Below are 19638 nucleotides of genomic sequence, written 5' to 3'. Positions count from 1 at the left end.
TTTGAGTTGGTCAGGCTGTTGATTGTGGCGTGTTGATTGTTGTCCCACTCCTCTTCAATGGCTGTACGAATTTGCTGGATATTGGCGGGAACTGGAACATGCTGTCCTATGTGTCGATCCAGAGCATCCCAAATATGCTCAAATGTTGACATTGTGTTTGTTGTGATTGTGACAATTTTACCATCATTATTTACAATATCATTCATAATGATACCTTCCATATACATTTTTTCCAAATAAATGGGTCTTTGCTCTATCAGTATATTGGAGTTAAACTGTAATATTTGTTCTGCCTCTTCTGGAGGATGAAATTAGAATTGTAACCAACTCTGTATGACTTCATTTTAAAAAAGGACACTTTAAACAGGGTTCCATTGTCAAGCCACCTGAAATGGTAACATGGGATGACGCTAGAGAGACGAAGCAGGTACGGGGAATAAAACGCTTAATATAGAACGGACATGGAACGAGACAGTAACAGCATCAGCAAACAGGGAACACAGACAAAAAACAACAATTAATGCAGCAGTGGGGAGCAGAGCAATGTAACTGACAAATATGGGGGAGGAAATAAACAGATGATGAGTGAGTCGAGGTGAGTCCAATATCGCTGATGCGTGTGACGAGGGAAGGCAAGTGTGGGTAATAGATGATAGGAGTGAGTGATGCAGGGCAGCCTGGCACCCTCAAGCGCCGGGGGGGGGGGGGGGGGGGGGGCGCAGACGTGACAGACATGGTGGGTTTTAATCTGTATTATGGCGAAAAGGCCCCCTTTTGAACATTGGTTGTGCCTCTCTAAGGCTACGTTTACACAGGCAGCCCAATTCTGATATTTTTTCACTAATTGGTATTTTGACCAATCAGATCAGCTCTGAAAAAGATCTGGTGGGAAAAGTTCAATGTGATTGGTCAAAAGACAAATTATTGCAAGAAATATATATTAGAATTGGGCTGTCTGTGTAGACGTAGCCTGAGTAGCCTACTAGGAAAACCAGTTTGGATTTAGATATCATTTCGGCATGGGGGTTTTGAGAGGTTTAATGGCTTAATATTTAATTGCGTAGTCTCTAATCCATTAATTTTGAGCCCCTTAATGTTATCATTACCTCCGATTTTTAAAGCTAACATTTCAATAACCATAATAAATAAGAATGGTGACAGAGGACTTCCTTGTTTTACTCCTCTTGACAATTCAAATTTCTCAGCGAAATAACTTAGTTTTACACAAAGGATTGTTGTACAAGACGTTTACCCTGCATATAAGAGTTTCTCAAGTAAAACAAATACAGGCACTTAACAAATTCTGGACTTACTGTATCATCATATTTCTATAAAGATTACACCTGGTTTCCCTGCATTTTCTTACATTTTCAATAATTTTTCAAATATTTTTTTTAAGAATCCCGTCTGATGATTATTTTTAAATTCTGAGCAATACATTTTGCCAATATATTTGTGTTGCAACATTGATGGGTGAGGGGCCTCAAATTCCTCCAATTTCCTGATTCCTGCTTCAGTAGGAGAGAGATTGGTCCCTCTTTTTGTGTCTGACAGTTTTCCATTTATATTCAAGTAATTTAAAACATGATAGTAATGGATCCGTTCAGTAGTTCAGAATTTTTTTATATCTCTATTGGAATGTCCAGGCTAGGGCTTTTCCCCATCCGAAAGGAATCAATTGCCATCGATAATTAATTTTGTGTAATTAGATAATTGTAACAAGAATCTTGTTTTTTGTCACATCTTTTTTTTTAAATTGGTAGAAGGATATCACAACTCATCGTGAAGTGAGGTTGGAGGAACTTGACAATAGAACATTTATTTACAACATTTTACTTCCTCATTCAAAATCTCCTTTGGTGAGAAGTAGTTCTGTAGGTAATGCTTTTGTTGCATTTATAAATTGAAGGTTGAGGCATTTTTTGTCATTCTCCATCCAGTTTGTTCAGTTTTTTTAAGATAAGTGAAGCCTGATTTTTCCTAATTAAGTCCCTCAAACTTATTTTGTTTTATGTCTAGATTATTCAGTGCTTCTGTAGTACATTTACCAATACCATTAATGTGTAATGTTAGATGTTCTATTTCTGTTGTAAGTCTTTTCTCCATTGACCAATAACATTTTTGTTTTTTTTGGGATGAATATTTAAAGGCATCCCATACAATAAGTGGGTCCACTGAACCTGTATTGTGCAAGAAAAAGTGAATTCCTATGAATTCCTTTGTTTTTGTTAAAGTACTGTCAGTCAATAAACCCAAGTTAAATGTACAATATGTTCCAAATGTTTCTTTGCAGTTCTCATCATTATGTTTATCTGTGTAAAATCTACCAAATAAACTGTTACATTTCAGCACATAAGTTAGTTCAATTATTTGAAAATTAAACATTTGAATCTGGAAATGTATTTGGTCATGTTTTTTTAATCTCAACTCAATTTCTCAAGATTTGGCAGTGTTTACAGTTATGCTACAATGACACAAAGTTCCATCTAAGCAATTTCTTTAGACTTATTTTGAGTATGACTTGTATGAAACACCAGCATGCACAAAGCTACGGCTAAAGCTAGGTGCTGCTATCCCATTTGAATGGTTTCTGAGCTTGTGTCAGTGGGAAAATGTCAGTAAAACCAGTGGTGCATTCCTTTAGGGTCATCTTAGGGTTACAGTCAAGTATAAACCTAATAACACCACCCAGGCATTCACTCTGATGACATCATGTAAATGTCCTTTGTTTTCAACATGATTATTTTTGACAGATTATAAACTGATTACCCGCGACTAAACATGGTGGCAACTACACTGTGGAAGATCATTACTGTTCTTCAGGCTTCAGCAAAGGAGCTATTCTGGCAGACTGGCTGCTTTTGATTTCAGTTGTAGCTTATAACAAGCGGGAAAACAGCTACCCATCCTTTACCATCAGTGCTGCGTGTTACGTGATATTTCAAATCTTCTCCAAGGGCAGAGTAGTACTCCTGGAACAGTTTTTCATCCAATGTCACCTTTGCCTGAAAAATGTACTCCAATGCTAAATATGCCATATTAAATTGGATGCGTGTAGCCCAGAACTAAATGTGTGTTGGCAGTTCCTATTCTTGCTTTCAGGGGGTACGTTTGAACTCTAATAGGGATCCTGTTGTGTAGTAGAAGAGAGAATCTCAAGCTTTCAACAGAGATGCATCATTAATTTGTGACCCGAAGAAATGGTTGCCTTCTGACTGAGGCCCAACACCACTGGAAGAGGTGTATGCCCTTGGATGAAAGTGCCCTGTTTTGAGCATACAACTGCCCTATTGTTCAAGGAAATGGGCTGAGGCCAGGATTCTTCCAATTGCAGAGTGGCTTTCCAGATAATGCTTTCAGAAGCTCATACAATGTTCTAAGCATAACTATGATGTTGTATGATAATTTCTTTGTCCAGAAAGGCTGAAATGTATGTAGTGTATTTCTAGAAATGTTCCTTGGGATGGAAGTCTGCTGTCATGGATATGCTTTGCATGTGATTTTCAAATGTCAGGCCATGATTAAAGTTGACACAAGCCATTTTTAACAACAATTCAGAGAGTTCTGACATGTTCATGATTTTCTTATGACCAAGAGCATCATGAGGCTATCATCTGCAGCGCAAGGGAAAGGCATATGTTTATTGATAACATTTCCAATGAGTAACGCAAAGGACATTTTAAAGCAGAATCTTGAATGCCAAACTCAATTTTATTTGCACTCCGATTTGTCATCTAGATGGACAAAGGAATGCTTCTCAGCCAATTTGTTAGCTAAAATGTGATGACTCACTTGCGATAAACTGAGATTCCTTGTGATTTCTGCCTTCCATGTAAACTCCCCTTGTCTACTGACTTCTCCAGGGCAATGGCATCTTTCTCAAGGCATTGCCTCTGGTCCTTCGTTTCAGATATTAAGCCAGAGACACACTGAGACGCACGAAAACAGATGGAATCGTATATGACGTACATAATTTTCCGTCAAAAGTACAACTCAAGTGAACTATTTTCGGACGATTTGCCGCCATCAAAAGACAGACTCTCTCATTCATTCTCATTCTCTCAACAGATGACTCCCATTGGAAAAGCATTGGTTCCATGTGAATTACTCAGACAACAGTGTGTTGCCAATTCTGGTGGCAACATCTGAACTGTCCAGCAATGTTTTTGCTGCTCCATGAGAGAATAGTATCCTCAATGATGCAAGAGCCCCACATGTACACAGTAGACCCAACGCTGATGTCCCATAAATGATCTGTCCCATCCACCTGCACAGTGGTGTAAAATACTTAAGAAGAAATGCTTTAAAGTACTACTTTAAGTTGTTTTTTGGGGTATCTGTACTTTACTATTTATATTTTGGACAACTTTTAATTTTCTTTAGGAGTGAAGTAAAAGTATGTAATTTTTACTCCATACATTTTCCCTGACACCTAAAAGTTACATTTTGAAAGCTTAGCAGGACAGGACATTGTCAAATTCACACCCCTGGTCATCTCTACTGCCACTGATCTGGCGGACTCACTGAACACAAATGCTTTGTTTGCAAATTGAGCAATGTTGAGTATCTGGCTATCCGTAAATTTAAATACACATTGTGCCATCTTGGTTTGCTTAATATAAGGAATTTGAAATTATTTAAACTTTTACTTTTGATACTTAAGGATATTTGAGCAATTACATTTCATTTTGATACTTGAGTATATTTAAAACCAAATAGACTTTTACTCAAGTAATATTTTACTGGGTGACTTTCACTTTTTCATTTTCTATTAAGGTAGCTTTACTTTTACTCAAGCATGACAATTGGGAACTTTTTTCCACCACTGCACCTGCATAAAGAATATCTTCCATGTTACAGTAAGTTGCAATCGTTTCCCATGTTGTTTTGCTTCAATGTTCGCTTCTGTGAAAATCCCTGGTTTCTGTGTCAGACAACTGTCTCCAGAGCAGTGGTCCCTCTCACAGCCTGGTGTGAATAATGAATATGCAGCTATAGGGGGCCTCGACAGGATCGTATTAAATATGTATAGTCACCACAGAAGTGCTGACACAACAACTTACCCACCAAAACATTCTCACACCCTGTACCCTACCCATAGTCAACCCCACCAAATTCTCAAGGAATACACTAGTATGTATAATACATCATATCTCTCCTTGAAATTACAATTTTTATTTTCCATCCTTCTGTCTCCCCAGCTCTTTCTCCACTTTTACTCCTTGTACACCCTTTCTTGTTTCCTCACCTCTCCTCATTTCGCCCTCTCTCTCTCTCTCTGGCATCCCCCCACCCTTCCCTCTCGCCCGCCCTCTTTCCCCCAGCCTCATCCTCAGATGGATTCTTCAGTCAGTCGACTGGAACTGGTGCGGCTCCCGGAGAAGCCTTGAGTGAGTGAAAGAGAGGGAGAGGGAAAGATAGAGGGGTGGAGGGGCTGCGCCGAACAGAGGTTGGGTCAGAGCGCTCCATCGCTTCAGACAATCACAAGAGAGGAAGAGAGAGAGAGAGAGAGAGAGAGAGGAGGTAGATATGTGACAGGATGTGGTTTCCCTGAGCTTGCAGAACATAGCCGAGGCATACTTTGAGCATGACCTAAACGCACGCGCTCAAAGTGTTTGCTGCGCACCGTTAGCTAGTGAGCCTCTGGCGAGGATCGAACAAGCTGGCAGAGCTACTGATCCCATCCAGATTTTAGTCTTCTTGCTGTCTTTTTCCCCTCTTTGACCCAAAAGCCTCTGTTCGAGCTGTATCTGCAGGACCTGAGTGAAGAATCGCAGAGGATCTGAGCGTGGACTGTTGCGCGGTGCTGTTCTCCTGTCAGTAGAATGTGTGTGTTTGTTCGGGGAGCCGTTCCAGTGGCGTTCTCTTGATCTCAACAGTAAACTTTCCAACTCCTGTAGTCAACAGCTTCTGATCAGGTAACTCCCTTTTTTTTCTACTTTAACTTGCATGTGTTTACCACTAGTCTACATCCTTATTTCTCAAGGCTTGAGAAAAGAAACATGTAGCCTACAGGAAAAGACACTGATAAAGACAGACTGTACATCTCTTTGGACAGAAGTCACAGACAACTTAGTGTTCTAGTTGTTTATAGCATAACAACCGTTCAGAGGCAGATTAATGAGCATGAATGCATCAGTCAAGGGATGCCGCAAGCCACAAGTTTGGCTTGTGTGCAATGCCTTACAAGAAACTCCTGATCACCAACCCACACTCCTCCAAACGTGCGCGCGCATACACACATAAACACCTTCTTATGCTCAGAGCAGTAATCGCGTTGATCAATGAGCTGGTCGGTTTGAAGTCACATAAAAAAAAACATGTATTTTTATTTTTTTAGTTCACCTTTATTTAACCAGGTAGGCTAGTTGAGAACAAGTTCTCATTTACAACTGCGACCTGGCCAAGATAAAGCAACACAGTGCAACACAAACAACACAGAGTTACACATGGGTTAAACAAACGTACAGTCAATAACACAATCTAAAAATCATTATACAGTGTGTGCAAATGTAGTAAGATTAGGGAGATAAGGCATTAAATAGGCCATAGTGGCAAAATAATTACAATTTAGCATTAACACTGGAGTGATAGATGTGCAGAAGATGAATGTGCAAGAAGAGATACTGGGGTGCAAAGGAGCAAAAAATAATAACAGTATGGGGATGAGGTAGGTGGGTGGGCTATTTACAGATGGGCTGTGTACAGGTGCAATGATTGGTAAACTGCTCTGACAGCTGATGCTTAAAGTTAGTGAGGGAGATATAAGACTCCAGCTTCAGTGATTCTTGCAATTCGTTCCAGTCATTGGCAGCAGAGAACTAGAAGTGTGGTACCAGAGGGGTGAGAATGCCAAAAATGTCTACCTAGCTCCAATCACTGAACCCTGATGGCATTTCAAGATGTGCTTGACATACAGTATTAAACCTTAGGCTCTACTGCAGAGAGAGAGAGAGAGTGTGAGTGTGTTTGCCAGTGTGAGAGAAAGCAAGAGCGAGGGAGGGACAAAGTAGAGCGAACGAGTTGAAGGATGTGAGAAGGGATAAGAGGTTGGGAGAAAGGAGAAGAGGGCATGAGAGAGGAATGCACACAGACAGGAAGAGTGAGAAGAAATGAGAGAGAGCGTTAGGGAGTGAGTGAGGAAGAGAGAGAGTTTGAGTGAACTGTTAATCAGTTCCAGCTGGTTGGTTGTGAGGGCTGGGCTGTTAACCCTATATTGTTGCTGGGTCACGAGCTAGCACGCACGCACGCACGCACACACACACACACACACACACACACACACACACACACACACACACACACACACACACACACACAGGGAAACACTTTTCACCAGGAACCCCCAAATGACTGCATCACAGACTAGCCACAACCCAAATATAACTGGCCAGCCCTGAATGGGAAAGTCATTGTGGTATCTGCTCCATGCTGTAGGCCTCATTTGAAACAGAGAATAATAGATGGGACAAAAGGTGAATCGAGGGAGCCGGAGCAGAAACAGTTTCATGACATAATGACGGTGTTAAATTGAATACTCGCCTGATATAATCTATAAGGCCTACATAGTAGGAACTCACTATTTTGTGTTTCATAAAGTTGATCATGGTCACAGATTTTCTGAACATTGACTTCTGTCGTCCAGCTGCGTTGACGTTCAAACTTCCATTTGAATCCAGTTCCCACATGTCTGACATTGGACCAGGGTGTAGAGATTTATCTGGTCCTGAGTTGAATTTGAATAGAATGGGAAAGTCTTGCTTGATTTTAAACCGTTTCCGTTTAACGGAATTCATCTTACCAGAATCTCCCCAGAAGCGGCCTGATGCTAATTTAAATACATGTATACAAAATTACCCGATTTAGTAATTTTAAATGTTACTATTATACATTTTATACATACAAATTATACCAACCCATCCACAAAAAAATTGTGTTTCAGCGTGCCTGTGCCTGGCCCACCACAGGAGTCGCTACAGCGCGATGGGACAAGGACATCCTGGCCGGCCAAACCCTCCCCTAACTCAATTGTGCGTCGCCTCATGGGTCTCCCGGTTGCAGCCGACACAGGTCTCGAACCAGCATCTGTAGCAATGCAGTTTGCACTGTGATGCAGTGTCTTAGACTGCTGCGCCACTCGGGAGGCTCCATCCACAAAGATTTTAATGCTTATCAATTGCCTTGCACAAAGTATCAAAATACTCAAATACTACACAGGACTCTTAAAGAATTTCATTTAATTGTTCATTGTATTTTTTGATCACAGACACAATGAGAAAATATGGAAAAATAAATAATTAAATGTTAATTATATAAAGCAGCCCGTGTAATCATCTGCCAGAGAGTAGCCCCCAATCGGCCCAAGCCTCAAGTAATATATTTGGGCCAGATAACTCTCACTGGAATCAGTCTGAGGCCCAAGTAATACATTTGGGCCAGAAAACTCACACGGAATCGGCCCGAGCTCAAACCCACATCCTAGCCACAAGTAATACTGCCGAAGGCGGCCCAGACTCGGGCCACATGACGTCGGTCGTGTCTGACTCTAAGCCGAGTGCCCCGACTATCAGCCGGAATTGGCCCAGATTCACTGTGCTAGCTGGGATAGTACTTGAACATAGTTCTGTCTTCCCATAAAACATATTTTAAACAAGAACCAAAACTGAGAATTACTGAAATAATATTTCCATATTGAAAGACTCTACACACACACACACACACAATTCCACACATACTCTATTTATCCCTATTTGCCTCCCTACAAGTACCTACCCACCGTATTTTAGGCCTTTTGGGTAAACAGCTTAGCCTGATTACTTGCTGAAAGATGACGGGTAATTCTTTGCATTTCTCCTGACAGCGATGACAGTCTAAATGGATTATACTCTTGCATAAGCATCACATCTATGTCCTTTGAAATGCTTCGGTACATGATCTGTGGCAAAGATTGTACCTTTTTCTTTCTTTAGTGATGGGCTTTTGAAGAGACCAATTTATTCAAGCCTTTGGCATAGCCTGAAAGTACTTAGAATGGATATTAAGAGAAATCCCTTTGCTGGAAGGAAAACATGGTGGTATGCAGTATTCACTTGTTTTGTAGTCGCTAAGCGAGGAAGAAAACTTCCCTTTGATACTGCATTTCTCGAAGGAAAATTGACTGGGTGGTCAAGAACTGCAGCAGTATTGATCAAGTAATGTTCAAGGACTTGTCGATACTGTATCTGAAAAGCAAAACTTAGCTTCAGTTGGCTGTAATAAAAAAAATGGCCCGCCTCCAGCAAGTTTGCATGAAAACAATGAGTCATTCCTTGAAATCTCTGTGCCTATGTTTTGGAAAATATAATATTATTAACCAGATTTTCCTCTTTCGCAATGTTATTTCCATTCTTGCTGTGTGCCATTCACTTTAGCCATGATCGGACTCATCCATTGCAATGTTTATGCATGATAGATTTAGAAATGCTTTGAGTTCAGGGTATTTTATAAAACCCAGAGTGAAGAGATTATACACACTTTATCAAGATAATGACTGTCAAACAAAGCAAATGCAAAATACAGACCTGAAAGACAGAGACTGGGAGGAAATTAGAGAGAAGACCTTACAGGCAGTGAGAGAAAGAGAAGGGAGAGACGAGAGCTTAGCCCTTGGAGAGAGGAAAATAGAGATATTGGTGTCTATTATTCCCCTGAGAGGGGAAGTAGTTCTAAAGGGGCTGGTTCCCATGGCAATAGCTCCCTACAGTACATGTGTGTCTGGGTGCAGCATATGTAGCCGGCTGTGCCCAGGCCTTGAGACGATAGAGGGATGGCTTGGCTGGAACCAGATCGAACCAACCACCGGGCCAGCCAGGACACTCAGCCTTGAAGCACTGGAGAGGCTCAAGCAGACGCTTGTTTACTACGCTCTGTTTTTACCAGCACTTATCTCCCCTCATCTTTCAGCAAGGCTCTTTCTTTATGTGTGTCATTATGTCTTGTCCTTGGAGATTTATATTGAATGTAATAAACTGTGTCTAGCTGTGGGTTTTCAAAAAAGCTTTTCAGTTTTCAGAGAAGGCCCAGTATTTGGGATTGTGCTATGGTCATTGTTTTCATCTTAACTACAGGGCTTTCAAGCTATGTAATATTAGAACTGGTCTAATTGTTTTTGTTGTTGTAGTATGGTCACCAACACCACCTAAATCCCAGCCCACCTCTGTTTTTCCTCTGTCGGGCCCCTTGCTCCTATCCTCCTTGTCCACTGTCCCGCCCAGGTGAGAAGCCAAGGAAGGAAGGAGGGAGGAAGTCCAAACAGGGAATGGCCCTGCTCCGGGCCCCTGAGAGCACTCTCCCCCCTGAGTGGACAACACAGCAGCTGCCAGGAAACTGTGCCTTTTGCACAACTGCTTTATTTGTCACATTTAAGAACCCGGGGTAAACGGGGTTACTGTGGTAGACACAGGCAGAAGTCCGGGGTAGAGACGGAGGCAATGTAAGAGATGGCCGTGTTTTAAAGAGCGTCTGCCCCTGAAAAGCAACTTCTTAGTTTTGAATACAGCCTGCCTATGTGGCATCGATGAGAGTCAAACGTTTATTCGATTGTCATGTCCGCTGCATTTCTTAATGACCAAGCCGAAAAACAAGGCCAAATCAGGAAGTTCAGCCGCCCTTTAAGTTTGGAGATGGATAACTCTTCCTCTAATCTAGCGGTCACCAACCTTTTCTGAGTCAAGATCACTTTCTAAGTCAAAATGCAAGCCTAGATCTACCACTCAGATTTTTTAACATGACTTAAATAACGTAAGCCTATGTAACATTACCCAATTAAAAACAGTACTGTAGCAATGAGGTTTGTGCAGTGGGCTATAGGACCCAAACATTGTCACTGCATATTGGCTATGCTTGAATTACCCTGACAATGTTGTTCTCAGACCCTTTTGGAATTATATTTAAAATTAGGTATATGATCACACTGGTAGTAGATCATTTGTTGCATTACTTGTGAGCCACAGCTAAGTAAGCATAATAATTGGTTTCTATATTTTTTAATGTATTTATTACTGGACTGATGGTCAGTTTGAGGGGAGAGAAGGAGCAGCATTGAGGCTGCCTCTCACCCGACTCATCGACCTCCGCTCTCCCTCCCTCCACCGAGAAAAGGGGACACAGTCTTCCAGCTGATGGCGAAACTCAAGTCACACTGCATTATTTTTGCCTCATACACAAATTCATGTTATTCCTATGACCAGAGAAAGTGAAATATTCCTCCTTATTAAAAACGACACAAGCCGCTAATAATAACAACACAAGCTTATCGTAACACTTTTCTAACATTGTACTCATTCATTGCAGCTGCAGTGCTGGTTGTAGCATGAGTGGAAGTAGGGAAAACGCGCATTTATGACAAAAGTATTGAACAAAGTTTTGACAGTGCTGAATAAACATGAACTTACTCATAAAAACAGCAGCCCTATGTTGTATTTTTTGGCTTTTGAAAGTTTTGAAATCTCAAGAGTACCAATCTCAGAGTAGCAACTTTGCTGTGTGTGCGAGGCTTTTTACAGTCTATGGCTCGAGGAAGCTGTGCAGCCACACTGATCTGAGCTATCTGATTGGTCAGCGGAAGGCCTATAGGTGCACTTGATTTGCTCTCTGGGCATGTCGGGTAGGCAGAGTTCTACCTTCAGACTTCCCGGCACTAGGGCTGCTGAATCATTGTGCACCTACCGGCAACTGCGCAAAACAAATTAAAAAAATAGGAACACAAGGCTTTATCGTTGGGTTTTTTACTGAAATGTTTGGTGATCAACTTAGAATCCGATCAAACGGTTGCTGACCACTTCTCTAATCCTTTCTAGTCCAAATAGATATTTTCCTCACAAGTTGAGCTTTGTTCTCAGGGATTTGTGTCTTTACATGACACTTCCAAGAAGACAAATTATTTTATGATTAGATAGCATTATGGAAAGATAAATGAATCATCACTCGTTAAATTGTTGCCCATATCTGATCCAACCAAATATTTACAGAATCATCGTACATTATTAACTCATGTATTAAGTTTACTCCCATGCAGATATAACAAATTCTGTGCTAGGCAACTGTGGAGACGTTGGAAGGTTATGAAAGATGTTTAACCATTGAATTCTATATTTATTAAGGATCTACTCTTCCTAGGGTCCAGCACCATTAAGACGGTTATATTCCGTTCCAAACAGGTTCATAGCTAACAAACATGACTTTCTACACGGAACAAAAATAGAAATGCAACATGTAAAGTGTTGGTCCCATGTTTCATGAGCTGAAATAAAATATCCCAGAAATGTTTCATATGCACAAAAAGCTTATTTCCCTGTTAGTGAGCATTTCTCCTTTGCCAAGATAATCCATCCACTTGACAGGTGTGGCATATCAAGAAGCTGATTAAACAGCATGATCATGACACAGGTGCACCTTGTGCTGGGAATAATAAAATGCCACTAAAATGTGCAGTTTTGTCACACAACACAATGTCACACATGTCTCAGGTTTTGAGGGAGTGTGCAATTGGCTTGCTGACTGCAGAAACTTCTACCAGAGCTGTTGCCAGATAATTTCATGTTGATTTTTCTACCATAAGCAATGTCGTTTTATAGAATTTGGCAGTACGTCCAACCGCCGTCACAACCGCAGACCATGTGTAATCACGCCAGCCCAGGACCTCCAAATCCGACTTCTTCAAATCAAATCAAATGTTATTTGTCACATGCGCCGAAGGTGTAGACCTTACTGTGCAATGTTTACTTACAAGCCCTTAACCAACAATGTATGGTCTGAGACCAGCCCCAGACAGATGATGAAACTGTTGGTTTTCATAACCAAATAATTTCTGCTCAAACTGTCAGAAACCATCTCAGGGAAGCTCAACTGCATGCACGTCATCCTCATCAGGGTCTTGAATTGACTGCAGTGGGAAACTCTGTCTTGATGAATCCCGGTTTCAAGTGTACCTGGCAGATGGCAGACAATGTGTATGGCGTGGTGTGGGCGAGCGGTTTGCTGATGTCAACGTTGTGATCAGAGTGTCCCATGATGGCGGTGGGGTTATGGTATGGGCAGGCATAAACTGCGGACAACAAACACAATTGCATTTTATTGATTGCAATTTGAATGCACAGAGGTACTGTGACAAGATCCTGAGGCCTATTGTCGTGCCATGTATCTGCCGCCATCATCCCAGTTCTTCCATGGCCTGCGTACTCACCAGACATGTCACCCATTGAGCATGTTTGGGATGCTCTGGATCGACGTTTACCACAGCGTGTTCCAGTTCCCGCCAATATCCGTCAATGAAGAGGAGTGGGACAACACTCCACAGACCACACTCAACATCCTGATTAACTCAATGCGAAGGAGATGCGTTGCATGAAGCAAATGGTGGTCACACCAGATACTGACTGGCTTTTTGATCCACGCCCCTACCTTGTTTATTAAAGGTATCTGTGACTAACAGATGCATATGTATTCCCAGTCATGTGAAATCCACAGCTTAGGGTCTAATTTTTTTATTTAAATTGACTGATTTATTTTATATGAACTGTAAAATCATTTAAATTCTTGTATGTTGCGTTTATTTTGTTCAGTGTATATCCATCCCATCCAGTTACAACAAACCCTTTGGACTTCTATAACATCTTGCCTTACAAAGTCTTATCGAGTAAAACCTCAAATGCAATTAACTCCAAACAAAAGAAGGAAAGAAACAGTGAACCGATCGTTACTAATTCAGCAAAGAATCAATGCCTTTCTGTTTTTCTGACAATATCGAGCCGTTATTTGGACTGTTGGTGTAACCCAAACTCCCTCGCTGTCAGTCTGAAAAGCAGAGGAGATTAACCAAAGCAGGCCCATAGAGGCAGAGCTCAGACAGAGCATGCTCAGAACAACACCTCGATTCCGAGGAGACGTTTGAGAGGGAAAACAGTCCCTCTGAAAATCATAAACATCTCACACTTCTTCGGTCAACTCTAAAAATACCCTGGCCCCGCCTCACTCCCCCCGTTGGTCTCCAGGAGCTATACGAATAAGAGCCCCTACGTTTTTCTAAAATGTTCAGCCTTTTGTTTTTCTCTCTTCTTTTGTTCAGACTTCTTCTGCCTTTCCTGTACACTACATTACGGAGCCTCTCTCCGGAGTTCACTGGAACTTAGACAGAGCACATCTGAGATAATATTAAAAACTATGGATATTTTACTGTAGTATTTGCCTGTTTTCTTTGATGACAGAAAAATGGTGATGTCATTGAGCCGAGTTGCTTCAGAGTTCAGTCCTGGGGGGCTGTTTTGGAGAAATTGAACACTTTTAGGGAAATGGAAGATCTGTTTTTGGGGGATTTGAAATGTGTGCTCTTGATTTTGGAACTGAGACATGAGCCCCAGTTTATTAGACACAGAGAAGAAATTACACAATTCCCGGAGATGACTCGCCGAGTTCTATTTTAAACATTTAAAAACCAATTTTAAAACTTCTTTGAAGCATATTTACAAAAATACAAAACATCAGATCCTGCAAGCATTCCTTGTATTCACTGGTGTACTAAACGCCCTGCAGCCACTGCAAGGCAGGACAAAAGCCATGGCAAAATGTGTAGAATAGCAGGAAATATGCTTAAAGAATGCTAAATTCTCTCAGCCTCATTGCAAAATGTGTAGAATAGTATGAGATGGTCAATAAAACTGTGGTATGCCACTGCTTGTATTGACTTGAAAGCCTGTAATTGTTATAAATTATACATGTTATGCACACGTATGACATTTATTAAAAAGAGACAAAGATTATAGGTGATACACACATTTCATTTCATAATACAAACACGGATATCTATGTAGGTGTTGTGGAAGACAGTGGCTCTCATGACAATACTTTTGAATCTCTGTCATCTCCCTCTTCTCGTCACTTCTATTCAACAGGGTCTAATTACAGTGGCCTATCTCTCCAGACTCTACTTGCCATGCATTACCTAACTCGTCTCTCTAGCGAACAATCTCCAACCAGCCACCCATTTCCTCTTTTTCCCTTGATTGATTCTCACCTTTTCATTCTTCCTGCTCACCTCATTAACAGAGCACCGGTTCGCTCCTGTCCCCCCCCCCCATCCTCCTGTCTCCGCCACGGCCTCTTGGATTAGTCCGCTGGCGGAGCCCGGAACGGCGTATAATTAGAGGGGAACATAATACAGTGCGTTCCTCATCAGCTGGGGGGCCGGCGCCCCCTGGAACCCCCATCACACCCTCCCGGGTTTAATCAGCAGAGCACAATGGGATATTACCTGTGCCAGCCTGAGCCAATGGAGATGCAGCACCGCTGTCACAAGCCATTTGGGTGACGCCCGGTGCACAGGCTCTTTAGAGGCCCCTTTCCATAGTCTTTCACGGTTGTCTCTGTTAATTTGTCCCCCAGGGAATGAGGGCTCCGGAACCCATGAAAAATCAAGCTCATTTATGCCTTATTTATTTATTTATTTGGAGCCGCTTATCCAGCATGTTTTTATTTATTGGTTTTCCCTCTGAGACTCCCTTGGGGCCCCATACGTGAGGTATGTGTGTGTGTGTGTGTAGGTGTGTGTGATAGAGAGATTAATCCATCTCTCCCTAAATTGAACATGTCTTATGCTTTGGGACTGGTGTCCAGTTTCACACACACACAAGCATCAGGTAGCCTAGCAGTTAGAGCGTTGGGCTAGTAACCAAAAGGTTGCTAGTTTAAATCCCAGAGCCAACAAGGTGATGGCAGACCCTGGCCGTGACTCCACTCTTTAAGGGTGTCTCAAGGGGATTTAGGATATGCAAAAAAACTAATTTCAAATTCACAAGTGTATTAATAAACACTTGTACATGTGTGAAATAGGACAGATATATGAACCCACCTTATTACACACACACACACACACACACACACACACACACACACACACACACACACACACACACACACACACACACACACACACACACACACACACACACACACACACACACACACACACACACAAATCTCATTCTGCCCCATCTATTCCCTATGTAGGGTCCACACACACTCTGGTGAAATGGGCTGTGGACTGAGGAAGCTGAAGCCATCAGAGGAGAGCAGTCCAGGGAAGATCTACTCCACCCTGAAGAGACCACAGGTGGAGACCAAGGTGGGCGTAGCCTACACATACCAGTACGTCGACTTCCTCGTCGGGAAAGACGGTAAGACATGCAACGTTTCAGAGACAATTCAGTGGTTATTTCTAAGCCGTTTGAAAAACGTACTAAATCACTGTTACAGTAAGAATACCAAATTATAATGTTTTCCAACTCTCTTTTTACACACCAAAGATATGCTGAACAATCATATTGTCCATCATATTGTTCAAGTTCAGTACCAGAAATTAAACTGACATGCACTCCAACCACAGAACATGCTGCCCGCCGCCTCACACTTAGATGGAAATACATTCCTCCACCATAATAGACTCCATCTCCTTCTCCCACCTACTCACACACCCGCAGCCAACAGAGGCGTTTCTTGTTGCAATTTGAGGTGTTGATGAGATGCAAGCTGGGGTGTTGCTTCCTGAGACCTGCTCTGCTCATGGCTCAGGGGCGGGTATATGGGGCGAGCAGCAGAGACCTATGGAAGCTGGGGATAAATATAGCCATCACTTTATTTCCCTCCATGAGAAGTTACAATTCAAACAGTGTGAGTGGTGGTGTGATGGTGGGAGATGCAGCCCTCTGGAGCCGGGAGAAGCTGGGAGATGTAGTGTGCTGTGTGTTGGCTGTGACAGTTTATTAGACTCCATTAGCTAGTCAATCTGACGGGGAGAGAATGGGCACTAAGATACACCATCTGGGTGTCTGGGGCTGTATGTGTGCATCTCTCTCTCTCTCTCCTCTTCCCCCCCACCCCCACTGGGTCTGTCTTGACTGTCTCTCGCTCGCTCGCTCTTTCTCAGTTCTCTGCCTCGCTCTTTTTTAAAGCTGTGCCTGTTTATGTCTCCTAGGACTATACTGAGTCTGTGTAGTTGTGTCCCTGTAGTGTTTGGGTCTGTCTGAAAATCCTTACATTACCTAAGCAGTTTTTAGGGTAACTGTTGGGGGATAACTTACTGTATGTAATTATATTGTACCAGGCATGTGACTAGGCTACAGGGAGTTTCATAGTTCCTGCAACTCTTAGTGCTGTTTCCTACAAAATACACAACATTTCATATGATCACTAAAGTGCACTATACGTACTCATGGCTGTATATACTAACTGGCCTGTTTATTCCAATTACTTGGGTATAAGGCCTTTGTAATGTAAATGTGGCCTCTGTATATCCGGGTTCATACTTTCTTGTTCTAGAAAGTGCTTTGGTCTCAGCAACAAGCTCTAACCAAACATTTTCGACTAATCAAATCTAGGAGAATTTAGGCAAGAAATTAGGACATTGGAAGATTACAAATGTTCTAGTTTATTTGTTTCCAATCATGTCCATAGCTCAATGTATCTCTAAAACAGGCACTATATAGTACTGCCAGCTACTTTTAGGGTGTTTTCACAAATGTAATTTGGTACCCTGGTTCGGTTTCCTGGAGCAATTCTACAGAATACGTTTTGCTTTCACAAGACCTGAAAATACTGGGAAAGAAAGTTCCACGCAACTCGTGCTGCTGTGTCACGATATCTGGTACTCTGGTCCTGGATCTTGGTCCCGCTACTCACACAGGTCCAGGATTCATTTCAGCCAGGGTTCGTTTGCGTTTCACACATGCTTTATAGCACGGATCAGGGTACCAAACGCTCCAGGATCCGGATCATAAGGGGATATGTGAAAGCGCCCTTAAATGACTAAATGACAGGGGGCCATGTTGAGCCACATAAAGACCGGACCGAGGTATGAAGAGCAATGTGTCATGAGCTTTTAATAAACTGCCACTGTAAATACCAGGCAGCCTTAGCTAGCAAGCTATAACCCCACGTTTTATGTAAGTATATTACTCACATTCACAAACATAGCCATGCTGCTACCTTTCATTTACCTCAGAAAATGGTTTTCAAACAAAGAGGCAAGAATTATTTGATATTAACACCATGGCCCCATAGGGAAAGGACAAACTGAGTGCTGTGCTAACCGGTGTGGAACGAAACCATCTCACCGTACACACATAGAAAGGCTCTTGGAGTGCCTGGCACGTATTTTATTTCCTAAAATGTGATTTCAAATGTTTAAAATGTCAAGAGGATGAAAAATTGAAAACACACTTATGTTAGTTTCCAGTAGACAGCATATAGCTACAGAGATTTTGTCCTTGAAATCAAATCCAGCTGACAGACACACGCACACACACACCATTTGATTTCATCTTGGCTCCAGACACATTATTTATATGCAAAACCCCCAGAGCCTGAAGTCCTCTTGTTAATATAAGCTTTCCTCACCGCTCCGTGTGACTGACATGTAGAAACAGCGGCGTTCCGCCTGTGCTCTGATCGGAAGCGGGAATATGGAGCACGGAAATGAGAGGTCAGTGGAATTTTAGAACACCGTAGTGTGTTCTGAGTGGAGATTAGCCCCTGGATGCGGGGAGCCAGAATTTATCCCGGTTCACCACTCCGAGAGGGAGAATTGAACAGCGGTCGGTTCTCGGGGAATGACATTGAAGTGAATTCACGGTCATCAGGTTTTACTTTAGATTTACATTATATTCTCATTGCATGGGTGAAGTGTTTGCATGGCACATGCTCGATTCCATTCAACATGTTGTTTATAATGTAGATATGACCTAAACAGAAAAGACACACATAGGGTAGATGTTGACCCCAACCACAGATCTAGGATCCCATGACCTTACACCCCCTAATCCTAACATTAGAGGTATTACAAATGAATGAGCCTGTAGGACTACTAATGATTATGGCTATTTTATATTCCAAGACATGCACACTGTTTTATTTAACTAGGCAATTCAGTTAAGAACAGATTTGTATTTACAATGACAGCCTAGGAACAGTGGGTTAAATGCCTTGTTCAGGGGCAAAACCACAGATGTTGACCTTGTCAGCTCGGGGATTTGATCTAGCAACCTTCCTGTTACTAGTCTAAAGCTCTAACCACTAGGCTACCTGCCGCCCCATGTAGGATGCACATCTGCCTTAAAGTGTGAATGTACAGTTGAAGTCGGAAATTTACATATGCTTAGGTTGGAGTCATTAAAACTCGCTTTTTCAACCACTCCACAAATTTCTTGTTATTAACAAACTATAGTTTTGCAAGTCGGTTAGGACATCTACTTTGTGTATGACACAAGTCATTTTTTCCAACAATTGTGAACAGACAGATTATTTCACTTATAATTCACTGTATCACAATTCCCAGTGGGTCAGAAGTTACATACACTAAGTTGACTGTGCCTTTACACAGCTTGAGAAATTACAGAAAATGATGTCATGGCATTAGAAGCTTCTGATAGGCTAATTGACATAATTTGAGTCAATTGGAGGTGTACCTCTGGATGTATTTCAAGTCCTACCTTCAAACGCAGTGCCTCTTTGCTTGACATCATGGGGAAATCAAAATAAATCAGCCAAGACCTCAGAAAGAAGAAGACCTCCATCTCCACATTGGTTCATCCTTGGGAGCAATTTCCAAAC

General features: G+C 41.9%; 1 protein-coding gene across 2 annotated transcripts in view; it reads left to right on the top strand.

Moving 5' to 3' along the window:
• Positions 1–5204: 5204 nt before the first annotated feature.
• The window catches only part of LOC110487899 (raftlin), a 70976-nt gene continuing 56542 nt past the window's right edge, over positions 5205–19638 (top strand). For both annotated transcript variants that reach the window (XM_021559825.3, XM_021559819.3), the window contains exons 1-2: positions 5205–5918; positions 16042–16208. In XM_021559825.3, coding sequence (XP_021415500.3) covers positions 16064–16208 — 145 coding nt within the window. In that variant the 5' untranslated portion in view covers positions 5205–5918; positions 16042–16063. The remainder of the gene's footprint in view (positions 5919–16041; positions 16209–19638) is intronic.

Source organism: Oncorhynchus mykiss, chromosome 2 (assembly GCF_057628025.1).
Source record: "Oncorhynchus mykiss isolate SJ-2025 chromosome 2, ASM5762802v1, whole genome shotgun sequence".
Taxonomy (NCBI): domain Eukaryota; kingdom Metazoa; phylum Chordata; class Actinopteri; order Salmoniformes; family Salmonidae; genus Oncorhynchus; species Oncorhynchus mykiss.
This window is presented reverse-complemented; position numbering and strand designations above follow the sequence as displayed.